General features: G+C 38.4%; 1 protein-coding gene across 1 annotated transcript in view; it reads left to right on the top strand.

Moving 5' to 3' along the window:
• Positions 1–508: 508 nt before the first annotated feature.
• The window catches only part of SCML2 (Scm polycomb group protein like 2), a 94334-nt gene continuing 73962 nt past the window's right edge, over positions 509–20880 (top strand). The window contains exons 1-2 of the mRNA XM_049766822.1: positions 509–549; positions 4424–4471. Of these exons, the coding sequence (XP_049622779.1) occupies positions 528–549; positions 4424–4471 (70 nt within the window). The 5' untranslated portion in view covers positions 509–527. The remainder of the gene's footprint in view (positions 550–4423; positions 4472–20880) is intronic.

The raw sequence follows: 20880 nt of genomic DNA on the forward strand, positions 1-20880 counted from the left end.
CATTCTACCCTTTGACAATATGGACTTCAAAGTGGGCTTTGGGAATAGGCTAAAGTTTGAAGTCTAACTATTAACTTACCATTTGCTCTTCTAAAAATTATATATTCATAAAACTAACCCTTTTAAAACTGTACAGTTCAGTGGCTTTAGTATGTTTACTAGGTTATATAAGCACTAATTCCAGGACATTTTCATTCCATCAGAGTAACCTTTACCTGTATACACCTGTTCCTGGTAGCAGATACTCCCTGGTTCCTTTTCTCCTAAGCCCTGAACTCTATAATCTTCTAAACTTACCTCTCATTTGGCGACCAACTCAGGGATCAAACTCAGGGTCTCATACATAACAGATAAGTACCACAATTACAGTACCAGCTGAACTTATGTTTTTGTTTTCAAGACATGCAATTAAAATGATCTCAACTCTATAGCTGATTTCTTATAATACTACCTTTCAGAAATGTAATGTACTAAAATGAGGTATTCATTTTTTTCTCTTTGTAGGAAAAACATCAAAAAGATATGCCATGGGGCAAACAGTGAAGGAAGGTAAGATTTACCTCTCTAAAGACAATATTTGTAACAGTTATTCATCTGCAGTTGTGCATCTTTGAGTATACTTACCTTTTGAAATGAAGCCTTTTTTTAAATTTATTTTTAGTGGGTCTTGATGGAAACAGGTTTTTGTTTGTTTGTTTGTTTTTGGGTCACACCGGGTGGCACTTGCAGGAGTTACTCCTGGCTCTGTGCTCAGAAGTCACTCCTGATAGGCTCAGGGGACCATATGGGATGCCGGGATTCTAATCGGGTTCTGTCCTGTGTTGGCCGCATGCAAGGCAAACGCCTTATCGCTGTGCTATTGTTCCAGCCCTGGAAATAGGTTTGATTTAGTTAAATTTAGATTAGGCGAAGAACAATACTTAGAAGCTTTCACTACCTAAACTAATGGTTCTACTACATTTACAGGGAATACTGCTTAAAGCAAAAACACTTGATATCTGAATGTAACATAAACGTTTAGCTTAATTTTTAGTTTTAATTTTTAATTTTACTAAAGGACCATCATTTACAAAGTTATTGGTAGTTGACTTTTAGATATATAACATTCTAGCACTAATCCCATCACTTGTGTCAGTCTTCCCTTACTAGTTTTGCAAATGAGAAAACTGAGAGGTTAACTAAAGCATGTCATACAGCAATGTGTGACAGAATTCAAACCTTCTAACTCAACTATACGTGGTTAAAAGCACTATCCTATCCTGATCTAGTGATAAATCTGCTCATGATCGATCCCATGCATATTACACACATTTGCATTCTAATTAGAGTTATATTTTCTTTCCTACACTGTATTATTTTTTATATATTTTATTTAAATACCTTGATTACATACATGATTGTGTTTGGGTTTCAGTCATGTAAAGAACACCACCCATCACCAGTGCAACATTCCTATCACCAATGTCCCAAATCTCCCTCCTCCCCACCCGACCCCCGCCTGTACTCTAGACAGGTTTTCCATTTCCCTCATACATTCTCATTATTAGGACAGTTCAAAATGTAGTTATTTCTCTAACTAAACTCATCACTCTTTGTGGTGAGCTTCCTGAGGTGAGCTGAAACTTCCAGCTCTTTTCTCTTTCCTACACTGTATTATTAATCCCCGTTGCCATCTCAAATCATGTTCCTTCTTCAAGACCCAGCTCAAGTTCTGCGTCACTCATAACTTTCTCACTGGCCCAAAAAGCTCAATCTTGTCCTTTAGTATTTTCAGGTTTTGTAAAGTCTATTAGTTCGGTGTAGTGTCTGTGACTAGATTCTTAGCTTCTTAGAGTAGAAGTCATAACTTGACAATTTCACTTTCTTCCCTTTTAGAAGACCTCAATGCACTATTCTTTAAGTATAAATGTGTGCTTATTTTGTACTAGTAAGTTATTTAAATAGGTATTAGCCCATATATAATCCTTTCTCAAGTGTTCACAGATCTGTTTTTGTAGAAGCCTTTCAAGCAGTGCTCAGAGAGCCTGGTGGTGTTCCTGGTGATTTTTGGCCAACTAAGGGGCCTGAGGATGTGATGCTGCTCAGATACTGTGATGCAGGGGATCCCTGGGCCACTCCAGTGGGATTCCAGGGCTACAGTTGGTAATGGTTGGGGAACCAAGAGATACCAAATCTCAAACGAGGATTGACCACATGCAACACCCCTTAACATGCCTTAACCCCTGAACTATCTCTACTGCTTCATGTTCACTTCTCTTTAATTCATAAGCAGGATTAGATCTATTATTCAAAATGGTACATCTGGGGGCTAAACAGATAGCACAAGGGTTAAGGCACTTGCCTTACATGTGTTGGGTCCTAATTCCACCCCCAGCATCACATACGGTCTCCTGAATATCTCCAAGAATGATCCCTGAGCACTGAGCCAGGAGTAAGCCGGGAGGTTCACCAGGTGTGGTCCCCAAATAGACAAAAGCTCATCTTTCATTCATAAATCCTTAAGATGAATTCAGTAATTCAAGCATCAGAGTGAAGTTAATCAGAAGGAAAAGGACAAACAGGATGATCACTCATATGTAGGCTGTGAAGGAAAACAGTAGGGAAATAACAAATGCCTAAAAGCAATAGGAACTGAAAAGTGGTCTTCAGTTGGAAACTGCCCAAGGGCTAAGGGTAGTCTTGGGACAATGATGGAGGAATATGGACACTTGTGGAAGGCGTGGTACTGGAATTACTTTACATGAAATTGCCACTTGCAGTTTTGTAAATCATATTACCTAAATTTTAAAAACATCAACTCCAGGGTAGTACAGTAAGTAAAGTATTTGTCTTGAATGTGGCCAACCCGGATTCAGTTCCCTGTACCCCCATATAGTCCTTTGAGCATTGCCTGGGGTAATTGTGAATGAAAAGCTTGGAGGAAGCTCTGAACTCCACCAGTTGTGGCCCAAAAGCCAAAAGTAAATAAGTAAATAAAGTCTAGCATTAGTAAAACGAAAGGAACAGCAGAAAAAAATGCATGAGGTTCTAGTGATACTGTCTTAAAGGTCGTCAAATAATCTTATGGGTCATCTGTGGAGAAAGCTTGGGATACAACTCATTATTTTGAAAAATAGAAAATAAAAGGAAAAGAATAAGGTGCTGACTGTGACTTTCTTGTATCAGTGTGCCTCAGGATTACTGATTTGTTTAAGAAAGGAAGGCTTCTCCATAGAAGTTTTCTGATTAATAGAAACAGGATGATAAAATATATCTATTTGCAATCATTAATGAACTAGTGCATCTAGTTTGTAGCCCTGGTGATTGTTCACATCACAGTTATCAGGAATCTTCTATACATGACAACTCAATAAACTCAACTTTTCTCTTCCCTTTCATTCCTTTCCTCAAAGATAAACCTGAATCCGATTAAGATCTTCTAGATTGAAAAGTCTGTACCTATATAGAGAGGATATACACATGAGAGGAATCCAGCACAAAGAGGAGGCACTTAGCAAAATCTAGACTGGAAAATTAAATGGGTATTGTCCACCAAAAAATTGATAAGCAAAGGTAAACAGAAGGAGACTGCAGATCAAAAAAGTCTTCTGGGGACTGAGAGATAGGACAGGGATTAAGGTGCTTGCCTTGCACCTTGCTCACTCAAATTCTATTGTTGGCATGACATGGCCCTCTGAGCACTGTCAGGGTTTCTTCCTGAGCACCAAGGAAAAAGCCCATAAGTACTGCCAGCTGTCGTCCAAAATCCTTAAATTTAAGTTAGTAAATAAATAAAAAGAGACAAGAGATTATTGACCATTGCTATGTCTTAAAGTCCTTATTTCATGACTTAAAATAAGATAATTAGGAATTATTCTAATAGAAATTATGAAAATATATTACAAAATTCTTAAATTTAGCATGATATTTTAAGTAATTAAATTAGCAATTTTAAGAAAGCATCCTGTAATGTATGTGTAAGATATAAATATCATAGATGTGGTAAAATATGAGGTACTTTGGTGTTCTCAACTTTGAACAAGAAAAAGTGGCCATCAAATTGCATTGTATTCTAGCTTCCCCATTCTAAAATCTCAAAAACATTTATTTTTATGATACTTATTTCTAGGACATATTTATTTGAACATTGTAAACATTGCTCAGCTCATTTTAGTTGGTTGTTTGATTCATCTAACAATGTTTCAGAATGTTCTGCTTGGTAGACTCTGTTCTCGGATGCAGCAGTGAACAAAGTAGGTTAAATAAATAAATCCATGTCCTTTTAGAATTTATATATTAGAAAATGAAGTACTATACAGAAAGTGAGTATATTCATTTCAAAATTAAAATGGCTCCTATTACAAAATAGTTTTAATTTTAGCTTTTCTAATTGTTTTTTAGACAGTTGCTGTGGATATAGTAGTTTTTATTTTTATTTTTTTAGATTCAATGGATACAGAGGAGGAGAATCAAGAGAATGCTTCCCAATCAGGTACATCTTATATGCCAAGTGGTAGGTTTAAAGTAGTTCAATAAATTTAAATTATGATAACCTAAAGTAAAAAATTAGAATGAAGTTCAGTAAAGCAAGATTTTTTCTTATTGAGTGTTAATATAATTTTAACTGCTTTTCCTATAGTCTATGTATAGTAAATTATAAACAAAAATATGATGAGTGAGAAAGGTAAAAATTTATAAATTAAAAAAATTTAATATATAAAATGTTTATTTAAGCACCGTGATTACAAGCATGATTGTAGTTAGGTTTCAGTAATAAAAAGAACATCCCTGTCACCAGTGCAACATTCGCACCACCAATGCCCTCCCTCCCTCCTTCCCAAGCTTTATTTGAGATAGGCATTCCAGTTCTCTCACTCAATAAGATTGTCATGATAGTTGTTAGTGTAGTTATTTCCCTAACTGCACTCCTACTCTTTGTGGTGAACTTCATTTTGTGAGCCGGTCCTTCCAGCCCTCATTCTATTGTCTCTGAAGATTATTACAATAATGTCCTTAATTTTCTTAAAACCCATGGATCAGTGAGACTATATTGTGTCTATCTCTCTGCCTCTAACTTATTTCACTCAACATAATAGATTCCATGTACAACCATGTATAGGAAAATCTCATGGCTTCATCTCTCCCTTCGTCTGCATAATATTCCATTGAGTATATGTCCCACAGTTTCTTTATCCATTCATCTGTTGAAGGGCATCTTGATTGTTTCCAGAGTCTAGCTAATGCAAATCGTGCTGCAATGAATATAGGTGTGAGGAAGGCATTTTTGAATTGTATTTTTGGGTTCCTAGGGTATATCCCTAGGAGTGGTATAGCCGGATCATATGGGAGCTCAATTTACACGTTCTTTTTTTTTTTTTTTTTTTTTTGGTGTTTGGGCCACACCCGACGGTGCTCAGGGGTTATTCCTGGCTGTCTGCTCAGAAATAGCTCCTGGCAGGCACGGGGGACCATATGGGACACCGGGATTCGAACCAACCACCTTTGGTCCTGGATCGGCTGCTTGCAAGGCAAACACCGTTGTGCTATCTCTCCGGGCCCAATTTACACGTTCTTGAGGAATCTCCATATAGTTTTCCATAAAGGCTGAACTAGACAGCATCCCACCAGCAGTGAATGAGAGTTCCTTTCTCTCCACATCTCTGCCAGAACTGATTGTTCTTGATCTTTGTGATGTGTGCCAGTCTCTGTGGTGTGAGATGGTACCTCATTGTTGTTTTGATTTTTATCTCCCTGATGATGAGTGATGTGGAGCATTTTTCGTGTGTCTTTTGGGCATTTGTATTTCTTCTTTGAGGAATTGTCTGTTCATTTTTTCTCCCCATTTTTTGAATGGTTTAGATTTTTTTCTTGTTAAGTTCTGTTAGTAACTTGTATTATTTTGGATATTAGCCACTTATCTGACGGATATTGGGTAAATAGTTTCTCCCATTCTGTGGGTGGCTTTTGTATTCTAGGCACTATTTCCTTTGATGTGCAGAAGCTTCTCAGTTTAATATAGTCCCATCTGTTTATTACTGCTTCCACATTTTTGGAGAGTTCTGTTTCCTCCTTGAAGATGCGTTTAGTCTCAGTGTCATGGAGTATTGTACCTACGTGTTGTTCTATGTACCTTATGGTTTCAGGACTGATATCAAGGTCTTTAATCCATTTGAATATGACCTTTGTGTATGGTGTCAGATGGGGGTCTGAGTTCGCTATTTTGCAAATGGCTAACCTGTTGTCTCAACACCATTTGCTGAAGAGGCTTTACTTACTCCATTTTGGATTCTTCCCCGCTTATCAAGGATTTGTTGATTGTATGCTTGGGGAACATTCTCTGAAAACTCAAGTCTATTCCACTGATCTGAGGATCTGTCTTTATTCCAATACCATGCTGTTTTAATAACTACAGCTTTTAATACAATTTAAAATTGGGTAAGTAATGCCGCCCATATTCCTTTTCCCAAGTATTACTTTTGCTATTCGTGGGTGTTTATTGTTCCAAATGAATTTTAGGAGTGTTTGATCCACTTCTTTGAAGAATGTCATGGATCGCATTAAATTTGTACAATGCTTTGGGAATTATTGCCATTTTAATGATACTAAACTGCCAGTCCATAAACAGGGAATGTGTCTCCATTTCCTTGTGTCCTCTCTTATTTTTTGAAGCAAGATTTTGTAGTTTTCTTTGTATGGGTCCTTCACCTCTTTAGTTAAGTGTTCTCCAAGATATTTGAGTTTGTGTGACACTAATGTGAATGGGATTGTTTTATTAATGTCCATTTCTTTTCTATCATTATTAGTGTATAAGAAGGCCATTGACTTTTGTGTGCTAATTTTGTAGCCTTCCACTTTTCTATATGAATCTCATTTCTAGAAACTTTTTGGCAGAGTCTGTAGGGTTTTCTAAATATAGCATCATGTCATCTGCAAACAGTGAGAGCTTGACTTCTTCCTTTCCTATCTGGATGCCCTTGATATCTTTTTCTTACCTAATCTCTAGGTCAAATACTTCCAGTACTATGTTGAATAGGAGTGGTGAAAGACAGAAGCCTTCTCTTATACCAGATTTTAGGGGAAAGGCTTTTAGTTTATCTCCATTGAGAATAATATTTGCCATTGGCTTGTGGTAGATAGCCTTGACTATACTGAGGTTCCTTTCATTCCCATCTTGGTGAGGGTTTTTTTTTTTTTGGTGAGGGTTTTTAACAAGAATGGTTTTGGACTATATCGAATGCTTTCTCTGTATCTATTGATATGATCATATTATTTTTATTTTTATTTTTGTTGATATGGTGTATTATGTTGATTGATTTACGGATGTTACATCATCCTTGCATTCCTGGGATGAAACCTACTTGATCGTGGTGAATGACCTTCTTGATGAGGCATTGGATTCTATTTGCCAGGTATTTGTTGAGAATCTTTGCAGGATCTTCATCAGGGTTATTGGTCTGTAATTTTCTTTTTTGGCAGCATCGCTCTCTGGTTTTGGTATCAAGGTGATGTTAGCTTTATAAAAACTATTTGAAAGTGTTCCTATTTCTTTAATTTCATGAAACAGCCTGAAAATAATAGATAGTAATTCCTCTTGAAAGGTTTGAAAGAATTCATTAGTGAACCCATCTGGGCCTGGGCTTTTGTTTTTGGGAAGACTTTTGATTACCATTTTAATATCCTCAATAGTGATGGGGCTGTTTAGATATGCTACCTCATCCTTATTCAGCTGTGGAAGGTTAAAAGAGTCCAAGAATTTATCCATTTCTTTCAGGTTCTCATTTTTCGTAGCATAGAGTTTCTCAAAATAGTCTCTGATTACCCTTTCAATCTCTACAATCTCTGTGGTGATCTCCTTATTTCATTTTTGGTTCCTTTTGTTGATTATTTTCTAATTTTATAAGCTGTGTCATGAAGCTATTCATGTGGGCCTCTTCTTTCCTGATGTGTGCTTGCAAAGCTATATATTTTCCTCTCAGTACCACTTTTGCTATGTCCCATAAATTCTGCTAATTTGTGTCATCATTGTCATTTGTTTCCAGGAATGTTTTGATTTCCTCTCTTACCCACTGGTTGTTCAGTAGTAATTTGTTTAATTTCCAGTTGTTAACATTTTTCTTCTGTGTCCTTTTGTAATTCACATCGAATTTCAGTGCCTTGTGTTTAGCAAAGGTAAATTTCTGTCTTCTTGATTTTATGGAGGTATGTTTTATGGGCCAGCATGTGATCCATCCTGGAGAATGATTTATGTGCCTTGATTGGAATAGAATGTGTATCCAGGTTTATGGTGATGGAGTGCCCTTTATATATTGCTAGTCCACTTTCTTCCATTTCATTTTTCAGAGCTAGTATATTTTTGTTTGGTTTCAGTATGGTTGACGATCAAGGGGTGACAGGTCAATGTTGAGTTCTCCCACAATTATTGTGCTGCTGTTGATACCTTCTTTCAAATTTATCAACAATTGTATTAAATATTTTGTTCGTCCCTCATTGGGTGCTTATATGTTTAGGAGTGTGATTTCTCCCTGTTGTACTTAGATCCCTTGATTAGTATGAAATGTTCATCGTTGTCCCTTACAACTTTTCTGAGTCTAAAGTTTGTGTACTCTGATATCAGTATGGCCATTCCAGCTTTTTCTTTTTTGTTTGTTTTTTTTTGGGCCACACCCAGCGGTGCTCAGTGCTTACTCCTGGCTGTCTGCTCAGAAATAGCTCCTGGCAGGCACTGGGGACCCTATGGGACACCGGGATTCGAACCAACCACCTTTGGTCCTGGATCGGCTGCTTGCAAGGCAAACGCAGCTGTGCTTTCTCTCCGGGCCCCATTCCAGCTTTTTTAAGTGTGTTTTTTGCTTAGATGATTTTCCTCCAGACTTTGATTTTGAGTCTATGTTTGATCTGACAATTCAGTTGTGTTTCTTGTAGGCAATAGAAGGTTGGATTCAGTTTTTTGATCCATTTAGCCACTCTGTGTCTCTTAACTGGTGCATTTAGTTCATTGACATTGAGAGAGAATTGTCATGTGATTTAGTGCCATCTTTGTGTAGAAGTTTAGTGTGTCTTTTGGTCGGTCTTGTCTTAAAGTAGATCTTTCAGTTTTTCTTTTAAGGCTGGTTTTGAGTCTGCAAAATTTCTGAGCTGTTTTTTATCCCTGAAGTTACATATACTTCCTTCAAACTTGAAAGTGAGTCTGGCTGGGCGCAGTATTCTAGGTGATTCAATTCATTTTGTTGAGTTTTGTCCCTATGTCCCACTCCTGCCTTTTGTCCTTGAGGGTTCCTTGTGACAGGTCTGCTGTAAATCTTAGGGATGCTCCTTTGAATGTAATTTCCCTTTTTGATCTTGCTGCTTTCAGTATTCTATCTCTGTGGGATTCATCATTTTGACTAGGATGTTTTTTTGGGTGCTTTTCTTTAGGTCTTTTTTTAGCCTGTTCTCTTCTGCCATGAAGAATTTGGTTGCATGCAGTCTTTTATCTCTAGGAGTTTCTCTGCAATGATGTCCTTGACTGCTGATTCTTCCTAGGGATTTTCTTCTTGGATCTCTGGGGCTCCAATGCGTTTTATGTTGTTTCTGTTGAGCTTATCAAAGACTTCTACTTTCATCTGTTCACGTTCTCTGAATAAATTTTTCCATTGTTTGATCATTTGCTTTAAGGCTCTTTTCTAGTCTCTTCTGCTGTATGGAGTTGTTATGCATCTCATCTTCCTGCTCACTATTCTATCCTCATCTGCTATTATCCTTTTGGAAAGGCTTTCCATTGAGGTTTTCAATTCGTCTACTGAGTTTTTCAGACCTGTTATTTCAGTTTGGAGTTTTATGGTTTTTTTTTATTTGTTTGTTTGTTTGTTTGTTTGCCATATCCGGTGACACTCAGGGGTTACTCTTGGGTATGTGCTCAAAAATTGCTCCTGGCTTGGGGAACCAAATGGGATGCGGGGATCTAACCGCAGTCCATCCTCGGTTAGTGCACACAAAGCAGATGTCTTACTACTTGCGCCACCACTTTAGCCCCATAGTTTTCTGTTTTCTATCTTCATTTCGTCTTGCCTCTTATTTGTGTTCCATTTAACTCGATCTATGCTTTCATTGAGTTCTTTGAATATCCTCTATATTTCTTTTCTAAAGTTTATATCTGAGTGACTAGGTAATTGGCAGTTTTCAGGTAATTAGAGTTGCCATCTTCATTCCAATGTCTGGTCTTGGCCTGCGTTGTTTCCCCATTATTACACTTATATTGTGGATTTTTCTACATGTTGTGGTGGTGTTCATTGGCTAAAAGATACGCGCTGCTGCAAAGCAGTGCGGCTGCTCCTCCGGCTCTAACCTTTGTGGGTGGGATGCTCACCTCTGAAGAAGATGAGCCCTCAGGGAACAATAGCGGAGAAGATCTAACTCCCAGGCCACAGAACAGCAGAGAGGAAGCCCAAGATGTCTGCCGTGTTTCAGGTCACACAGCAGAAAGGCAAATTTTTGAATTTTTTACATTAATTTTACTTAGTAAAATGTAATTTTTATTTGAGCTTTACATAGAGTTAAGTGGTATGGGATTAAGAATATAACCATGGGGGCTTGAGAGATAACACAGTTGTAGGGCATTTGCCTTGCATGCAGCCGATCCAGGATGGACAATGGTTCGAATCCCATATGGTCCCCTGTGCCTGCGAGGAGCCAGGAGCAATTTCTGAGTGCAGAGCCAGGAGTAACCCCTGAGCACCACCAGTGTGGCCCCAAAACAAAGCAAACCCTCCCCAAAACAGAAAAAGAATATAACCCTGTCTTTTAATGCAAACTTTGCTAAACTACAGGTATCTTGTTATTACTAACCACATATTTTGTTTTCTGTTTTTGGATCATACCTGGTGGTGCTCAGGGGGTTTTCTCCTAGTTCTGTGCTCAGGATATACTCCTGGTGGTACTTGGGAGACCATATGGGATGCTGGGCATCAAATCTGGGTGCAAGGCAAATATCCTACCTGCTATACTTTTACTCTGCCCCCAATCATGTATTTTTAATTTTAATATAATAATATTAATAAAATACTTGTTCAGATATTGGAAACAATGTGCGATTACTTTTTGACAGTCAATGAACAGTTCAGTGGTTAAGAGTTTAGGCCTTGGGACCTTAGGACCCTATTTTAGAATCTTTGTTTATTATTTTTATTGACCTTGTGATCTCAGACAAATTGCCCAACATTCTTAGTCTCCTTTTCTTCTCTACTACGAGATAATACTGAAAGTAAAGAAAATGGTTGTATGTTCAAAAGGTAAAAAAAAATAGGAGGTGGAGTGAAGAGGAGAGAGAAGAAAAATGTCTGTCATAGAGTCAGGCAGGGGAGGGTCATGGAAAGGAGAGGTCCAGTGGAGGACAGGAAGCAAACTGGGGACATTTGTAATGGGAAATGTGCATTGATGAAGGGATGGATGTTGGGTATGGTATGACTGAAACTGAAATCGTGAACAACTTTATAACTCAATCTCATGGTGATTCTAAATAAATTAAATAAAAAGAAAATTGTTATTAAGTACCGTAATGCCTGAACATGTAGTAAACATAAATTAAATATTAACTCTATTAACTCTGTTACTCATGTCTTAAATTCTTTGTTGTGAACAATATGTGTTTAGTGCTGCAAGAGAGAACTGGGAGATAGAATCTGATCCATTGTACTTGTTTTGAAGAGAAAGAGAAAATAAGTCACATGTATAAAAAGAAGAAAGAAAAAAAATGCTCTGTCTAAAGCACTCTTTACCAAAGATTCCCAGTCAAACTCCTGCCCCCTTTTTCCTTTCTACCTTTTACACCAATGGGAACTGTGGCATAGTTCACCTGTAATGTTGGGTTCCTGGAGGGAGAGAACCTGTAGAGGTATTGTGATCTAAATTACTCTAAATAATTACCCTAAATAATCCTTCTCTTTCCCTGGAGCTAGAGCACTCATGCTTTCTTCTCTTGCCCATTGCTTTTTTTAAGCCATACCTGGTGGGGCTTAGGGGTTACTCCTGACTCCATGCTCAGAAATCGCTCCTTGCAGGCTTGGGGGACCATATGGGATGCTGGGGATTGAACCCAGGTCAGTTGCATGCAACACCCTGTTCACTGTGCTGTAGCTCTGGCTCCCCTCAAATCTGTAACCGACTGGATCATTTACTTGTAAACACCACTGCACTCAGATCAGTCTGCTGTTATTTCTTCTCAAGCTCTTCCTTCCTATCATTCAAGGGAGTGGAGACAGTAGGTTAGATTCTTCCTCTTCCTTGCAAAATTCCTCTTGATCTGTGTATAATTGATGTACTATAAAGTCACCCATTTATAGTATGTAAGATTAATTTGTTTTCAATATATTCATAGTTGTACAATCATCACCACAATCAAGTTTAGAACATTTCATCATTCTTTTTTTTTTTTTTGGTTTTTGGGCCACACCCGGTAACGCTCAGGGGTTACTCCTGGCTATGTGCTCAGAAGTTGCTCCTGGCTTGGGGGACCATATGGGACACCGGGGGATCGAACCGTGGTCCGTCTAAGGCTAGCGCAGGCAAGGCAGGCACCTTACCTTTAGCGCCACCGCCCAGCCCCACATTTCATCATTCTAAAAATAATTCTGTACCTGATTAGTAGTCAAAACAGGATCTCCTCTCTTAGGTCTAGGCAACCACTTTCTCTCTTGATTTTTTTTAATTCTAGACATTTCATGAAAATTGTTCTCGAAGAAGTTGGATAGATAGTACAACAGATGTGGCTCTTGACTTGCATATGACCAACCCGGGTTCTATCCCCAACATCACACCTGGTCCTCAAGGCCCCTCCAAGAATGATCCCTGAGTACTGATGGGTGTGGCCCCCAAAACAAAACAAAGTATTCTTGAAACTAGTAGTTTTTTTTTAATTTCAAACATGATTTTATTAAATGAGAGCACTTAGTCTAATTGATAACTGCAGGTTTTTCTCTTTTTTAAATAGAAATTCTGATAACTTTACAGTAGTTATTAACTTTGATAGATCTGATGAACAAAGTTACTTCACTCTTGCTTTCACCCAAATACCCAAGATGCTTCACCACTGCCCTTGTGTCATGTATGGCCCTCCTCTTTTCCATACTCCTTCCATTGCTTGGTTGTCTTAGTTTTGCAATCAAAGGTGTGTTTTCACTTGTTATTGTCTATTTCTTTTTTTATTTTTTATATATTTTATTTAAACACCTTGATTACATACATGATTGTGTTTGGTATTGTCTGTTTCTTGTTGTGTTTCTCCATATACCAGAGATGAGTGAGATCAACGTGATTATTCTCCCTATAACTGAATTAATTTAACATGGTGTCCTTCAATTCCATCCAAGTTTTCTAAAGAAAATTTGAGCATTTCATTTCCCATATAGCTATGAAGTATTCCATTGTTTATAGTTACCACAGTTTCTGTATGTACTCATCTTTTATTGGACTTTAGGATCATTTTTGTATTTTAGTTATTGTGCTTAGTGCTGGAATGAACACTGGTATGCATGCATCTTTTTAGATCAGTGTTCTTGTGTTCTTGGGATAGATGCCAGAAGTTAGATTTCAGGATCTTATGGAATCTACATTCTTTTCTTGGGGGGGCACACCCATGTAGGTTTGGGGGAATCACTTCTGAGGTGCATTGGGGGACTATTTGGGCTGTCAGGAACCAAACCCAGATCTGCTATGTACAAAGCAAGCATTTTACCCACTGTATTTATTTCTGGCTCCATACTGTTTTGCATGGGATCTCACAGATGACATTCTCAACAACAGTCAATAGAATTCATTAAGATTATTAAAATATGGTTTATGAAGTTTTTCCTTTTTTTGGTTTTGGGCTACATCTGGTGGCACTCAGAGGTTACTCCTGGCTCTGTACTCAGAAATTATACCTGGCATATTCGGGGGGCCATATGGGATGCTGGGGATTGAACCTGGCTGAATGGTATGTAAGACAAACACCCTATCCAATGTTCTATTGCTCTAACCCAACACAGACACCTTTTTAAGTTTGATTTTAAAGTTTTGGTCTCAAGACTGATTTTAGTGTTGTTGACTCTTGGTTTGGATATGTAGCTCTGTTATTACTTAATACTACCAATTTACCTGAATCCCCTTGACCCCTGTTTTCCCCATCCACCCCATTGCTTCTCATCCATCTCTTTTACTCCCTCTCACTCTATTACTTTCCTTCTAGGGCCAAGGCACCTCCTACCTCTGCTTTAAATGATTGTATTGCCTCACTCAATTATTCTAAGTACCACATATAAGTCCTTTGTTTATTCTTGCTCTTCTTTTTTTTTTTTTTAGAGATGGAGTATACTTTATTTTTCACGTAAGTAGCAATAACCCGAATATCCACAGTTCTTCACATTTGTTTCTACAAGGTACAAAACAGACAACAAAATATTACACAAATGAGACTCTGAACTTCAGAAATACAAATCTTTACATTAAATGGTAAACACTTCCTTTTGCCCGAGAATTATATACAATTTCAATTTTCACATTTTCTTTACAAACGTGAGTTGAAATAGTTCAGACAAAAAACTGCTAGTGCTTTAAAAAGGTGTGCAGAAGTTTGAAATATCAACCTGAAATTATCTCTCTACAATGACAAAATACTCAATAAGCTCTGTGTTTCTTAGGCTCCTTATCTCTATAGGATATATTTTCATCCTCATTTCATAATAATGGGGTACTTTAGGTTTGGGACAAACAAAAATGATAACATTCCCTCTCAGAGCAGAAAAAGCTTTGAAGAAAATATAATATATCTAAAAGATTATATTGGATTCTTTTTTTTTTTAATTTATTTAAACACCTTAATTACATACATGATTGTGTTTGGGTTTCAGTCATGTAAAGAACACCACCCATCACCAGTGCAACATTCCCATCACCAATGTCCCAAGTCTCCCTTCGCCCCACCCGACCCCCGCCTGTACTCTAGACAGGCTCTCCATTTTCCTCATACATTCTCATTATTAGGACAGTTCAAAATGTAGTTATTTCCCTAACTAAACTCATCACTCTTTGTGGTGAGCTTCCTGAGGTGAGCTGGAACTTCCAGCTCTTTTCTCTTTTGTGTCTGAAAATTATTATTACAAGGGTGTCTTTCATTTTTCTTAAAACCCATAGATGAGTGAGACCATTCTGCGTTTTTCTCTCTCTCTCTGACTTATTTCACTCAGCATAATAGATTCCATGTACATCCATGTATAGGAAAATTTCATGACTTCATCTCTCCTGACAGCTGCATAATATTCCATTGTGTATATGTACCACAGTTTCTTTAGCCATTCGTCTGTTGAAGGGCATCTTGGTTGTTTCCAGAGTCTTGCTATGGTAAATAGAGCTGCAATGAATATAGGTGTAAGGAAGGGGTTTTTGTATTGTATTTTTGTGTTCCTAGGGTATATTCCTAGGAGTGGTATAGCTGGATCGTATGGGAGCTCGATTTCCAGTTTTTGGAGGAATCTCCATATCGCTTTCCATAAAGGTTGAACTAGACAGCATTCCCACCATATTCTTGCTCTTCTTATATAATTCACTTAACACAATATCTTCCAGTTCCATCCATGTTGCAGCATATTTTGTGATTTTTATCGTTCCTTACAGCTATGTATGAGTGCTACAATGAATAATGGTGTGCATATGTCCTTTTGAATTACTGTTTTTCTGTCCTGAAGATACATACCCCAAAATGGGATTGCCAGGTCATATGGCAGCTTAGTTCTGAGTTTACTGAGAACAGTTCATTCCATTTCTATAGGGGTTGGATCAGACAACATTCCTACCCGCAATGGATGAGATTTGCTTTTTAACCACTGCTATACTTACACTGATTGATACCTGAATTTTTGATACGTGCTAATTCTCACTGGTATAAAATGATACCTCATTGACTTCTTGATTTGGATATCCTTTATAAGTGATGCTGAGCATTTTTATGTGCCTGTTGACCATCTATTGGTTAGACAATATTTTAAATGGGATAGACTCTGATCTCTTCTTTCTTTCGTTTTCTTTCTTTCTTTTTCTTTCTTTCTTTCTTTCTTTCTTTCTTTCTTTCTTTCTTTCTTTCTTTCTTTCTTTCTTTCTTTCTTTCTTTCTTTCTTTCTTTCTTTCTTTCTTTCTTTCTTTCTTTCTTTCTTTCTTTCTTTCTTTCTCTTTCTCTCTTTCTCTCTTTCTTTTCTTTCTTTCTTTCTTTCTTTCTTTCTTTCTTTCTTTCTTTCTTTCTTTCTTTCTTTCTTTCTTTCTTTCTTGTTTCTTTCTTTCTTTTCTTTCTTTCTTTCTTTCTTTCTTTCTTTCTTTCTTTCCTTTTTCTTTCTTTCTTCTTTCTTTCTTTCTTTCTTTCTCTCTCTCTCTCTCTCTCTCTCTCCTTCCTTCCTTCCTTCCTTTCTCTCTCTTTCTCTCCTTCCTTCCTTCCTTCCTTCCTTCCTTCCTTCCTTCCTTCCTTCCTTCCTTCCTTCCTTCCTTCCTTCCTTCCTTCCTTCCTTCCTTCCTTCCTTCCTTCCTTCCTTCCTTCCTTCCTTCCTTCCTTCCTTCCTTCCCTCCCTCCCTCCCTCCCTCCCTCCCTCTCTCCCTCCCTCCTTTCTCCCTCCCTCTCTCCCTCCCTCCCTCCCTCCTTCCTGTTTTTGGGCCACACTGGTGATATTTAGGAGTTACTCCTGGCTATGCACTCAGAAATCGCTCCTGGCTTGGGGGGACCATATGGGACGCTGGGGGATCGAACAGTGGTCCATCCTAGGCTAGCGCTGGCAAGGCAGACACCTTACCACTAGCGCCACCACTCTGGCCTCCTCTGATCTCTTTTCTGCTTGTTTGTATATAGGAACACAATTGATTTTTTTGTGTATTGATTTTGTAGCTGGTCACTTTGTTATCTTGATTATTTATAGGACCTTCCTTCTTTTGGTGTACTCTTTAGGGTCTTCAATATATATCATATTACCTGCAGATCAAGATAATTTTACTCCCTTTTTTTCACTTTGAATCCTTTTGCTTTCCTTTTTTTTGGGGGGGGGGCACACCAAGGTGATGTTCACAGTTCATTCCTTGCTATGTGCTCAGAAATTGCTCCTGGCTTGGGGGACCATATGGGACACCAGGGGATCAAACTTCGGTCTTTTCTAGTCAGCCACATGTAAGGCAAATGCCCTACAGCTGCGCCACCACTCCAGGCCCCTGCTTTTCATTTCTTGCCTGATTGCTATTGCTAGGACGTCTAATACGAATTTGAGTAACAGTGGAAATGGTGTACATTCTTTTCTTTTGCCTGATCTCGGCTTTTCACAATTAAGAATAATGGCTATGGGTTTTTTTTTAATAGATGACTGTTACAGTCTTGAGAAAGGTTCTTTTCACCCCTGTTTGTTAAGGGTTTTTATCTTGAATGGGTTTGGATCTTGTGAAAAGCTGTCTGCACTGATTTATCAATGATCATATGATTTTTATCTATCTTTTTACTGATGTGGTATATTAATTACTTTGCATATATTGAACTATCCTTGCATTACTGGGATGAACCCCACTTGAGCATGATGTATGATTTTTTTTTTTGGTTTTTGGGCCACACCCAGCAGTGCTCAGGGGTTACTCCTGGCTGTCTGCTCAGAAATAGCTCCTGGCTGGCATGGGGGGGGGCATATGGGACACAGGGATTCAAACCAACCACCTTAGGTCCTGGATTGGCTGCTTGCAAGGCAAACGCTGCTGTGCTATCTTTCCAGGCCCGATGTATGATTTTTTATGTTCTCTTGGATTTGATTTGTTAAAATTTTGTTGAGGATTGTTGTGTCAATGTTCATCAAGTAGATTGATCTGAAATTTACCTTTATTTGGTAATATCTCTGTCTTCTTTGGGTATCAATGTATTGTCAGCTTCATAGGTGTTAGGCAGAATTCCTGTTTCTTTGATATTTTGGAAGATGTTAAGAATCAGTGACAGTGGGCCCGGAGAGATAGCACAGCGGTGTTTGCCTTGCAAGCAGCCAATCCAGGACCTAAGGTGGTTGGTTCAAATCCCGGTGTCCCATATGGTCCCCCATGCCTGCCAGGAGCTATTTCTGAGCAGACAGCCAGGAGTAACCCCTGAGCATCACCGGGTGTGGTCCAAAAACAAAACAAAAAAACAAAACAAAAAAAATCAGTGACAGTGAATCTTCTCTGAAGGTTTAATTAAAAACTCACCCACAACCCCAATCTAGCAATCTGGGCTGGGACTTTTATTCATGCAGATATTCTTTTTTTTTTTTTTTTTTTTTGGATTTTTGAGCCACACCCAGTGATGTTCTGGGGTTACTCCTGGTTATGTGCTCAGAAATTGTTCTTGGCTTGGAGAACCATATGGGAGACTGGGGATCAAACCGTAGTCCGTCCCGGGTCAGTCGTATACAAGGTAAATACCCTACCACTATAGCTCTGGCTCCTCCTGCAGAGATTCTTAATTACTGTTTCAGTTTCCTTGCTTGTGATTGGCCATTTCAGGCTCTCTACTTCCTAATTCAGTTTTGGGAGATTCCATGTTTCTAGGAATCTGTCCATTTCTTCTAGTTCTTCACTTTAAGCTCTTCTGATAGTTTATCTTTCTGGGGGTTGTGTTATAATTTCTTCCCTTACGATTCTGATCCTATTTATTTGAACAATTGCTCTTTTTTTGGGGGGGGGTCAGGAGCTTAGCTAACAGTTTGTCTATCTTGTTTATTTTTTCGAAGAACCAGCTCCTTGTTTTATTTTATTTTTGGTGGGGGTATTGCTCTTTTATTATTTATTTTCTCCTATTATTCTTTATATTCATCTGTTGTTTTCCAGACATTTATGGTATGTGTTTAGGTTGTTTTGTTGTTGTTGTTGTTGTTGTTTTTGTTTTGGGGCCACATCTGGGGGTGCTCAGGGGTTACTCCTGGCTGTCTGCTCAGAAATAGCTCCTGGCAGGCACGGGGGACCATATGGGACACCGGGATTCGAACCAACCACCTTTGGTCCTGGATCGGCTGCTTACAAGGCAAACACCACTGTGCTATCTCTCCGGGCCCTAGGTTTCTGTTTTTATCTTTTACTTCTTTTTAATGTAGGCCTGCATTGCTAAGGGTTTTCCCCTTTTCTTGCTTTTCTGTGTCCCATAGATTTTCTAACTTTTTCTTCATTATCATTAGTCTCAAGGAAAATCTTTCTTTCTTGATTTACTCTTTGATCCAGTTGTTATTTAGCAGCATGCCGTCCATTCTCCAGGTGTTAGAGTTTTTCTCCGTTTTCTTTTTGTGGTTAATTTCTATCTCTGTGGCATTGTGCTGTGATAGGATACTTGGTTATGATTTTTATATCTTTGAACTTATGTCCCAAAATGTGATCTATCCTGGTTAATGTTCCATGTGCATTAGAGATGAATGTGTATTAGGCATTTTGAGAATGGAAAGCCCTATATAAATCTTTTAGTCTCAGATCTCCTAGTTCCTCATTTAGGGCTCTTATGTCTTTACTGATATTCTGTATAGTGAGTCTATCCAGAGGTGATAGTGGTATGTTGAAATCTCCCACTACTATTATTTTTGTTTATCTAGGTTTGAGAACAAATGCCTTATAAACTTTACTGATCCAACATTGTGTGTGTGTGTGGGTGGATGTGGGTGTGTGTGGGTGGATTAGAGCTCTTGGTCCATTGTTCCCTTGATTAGTAAGTAGTGTCCACCTCTGTTGCTAACACTTTTGTTAGATTGATTGTAATTTGGTCTGTTAGAAGTACGGTTGTGCCTGCTCCAACCTTTTTTACTTTCAGTCTGTATCTATCCTGTGATTTTCTTTTGGGGGGGGTGACACCCGGCAGCGCTCAGGGGGTTACTCCTGGCTCTACACTCAAAAATCACGCCTGGCAGGCTCAGGGGACCATATGGGATGTGGGGATTCAAATCAGTCCTTCTGCATGCAAGGCAAATGCCTTACCTCCATGCTATCTCTCTAGCTCCATATCCTGTGATTTTTAAGATGTGTTTATTTATCGTGGTTGTTGTTATTTTTGGGTCACACCCGGTGGTGCTCAGGGGTTACTCCTGACTCTGCACTCAGAAATCGCTCTTGGCAGGCACGGGGGACCATATGGGATACTGGGATTCGAACCACTGTCTGTCTTGGATCAGCTGTGTGCAAGCCTTACCGCTGTGCTATCTCTCCAGCCCCAAGATGTGTTTCTTATAAGTATCAAATGAATAGATTTTTCTTCCTGGTCCATCCCACCACTATGTACCTTCAGCTTTTAGTCCATCGATATTCAGGGATATTATTGATATTAAAGGGCTGTATTGCCATTTTACTGTGTAGGATTGTTGCTTCTGCAATTGGCTATTTAGTTTATATAAATGGTCTTTCAGTAGTTCATTCAGAGCCAGTTTGATGATCACAAATATTACTAGTCCTGTTTATCTGGGAATGGTTTTATATTTCCCGTCTTTCAAGGAGTGTATTCTAAATTGAAAGTTGAGAGCAGAGAGCTTTGCTGGGTAGTGGATTCTAGGCTGACCGTTTTTTTCATTTAGTAATTTGAATGTATCTTTCCATTGCTTTATTGTCTGTACCATTTCAAATGGTTGATAAGATGTGATTTTAATGTTATTTCCCTTATATTTAAGTTTTTTTCTCTCTTACTGCTTTGCTTTAAGTCATTGGTTTTAGCCATTTTGATTACTATGTGTCTCGGTGCTGTTCTATTTGAATCTATTTTGTTTGGTACACTTTGGGCCTCTTGAACTTGCATAGTTACCACCCTCTAGAGAGTGGAGAAGTTCACAATTATTACCTCTCTCACCACTCATTCTTCCCCTTAACTTTTTTTCTCGCCTTCTGATATTCTTATCATTTGGAGATTATTCTTGTCTTTGTTCATTACATTTTTCTTCCATC

This window comes from Suncus etruscus, chromosome X (assembly GCF_024139225.1).
Source record: "Suncus etruscus isolate mSunEtr1 chromosome X, mSunEtr1.pri.cur, whole genome shotgun sequence".
NCBI classification, from domain to species: domain Eukaryota; kingdom Metazoa; phylum Chordata; class Mammalia; order Eulipotyphla; family Soricidae; genus Suncus; species Suncus etruscus.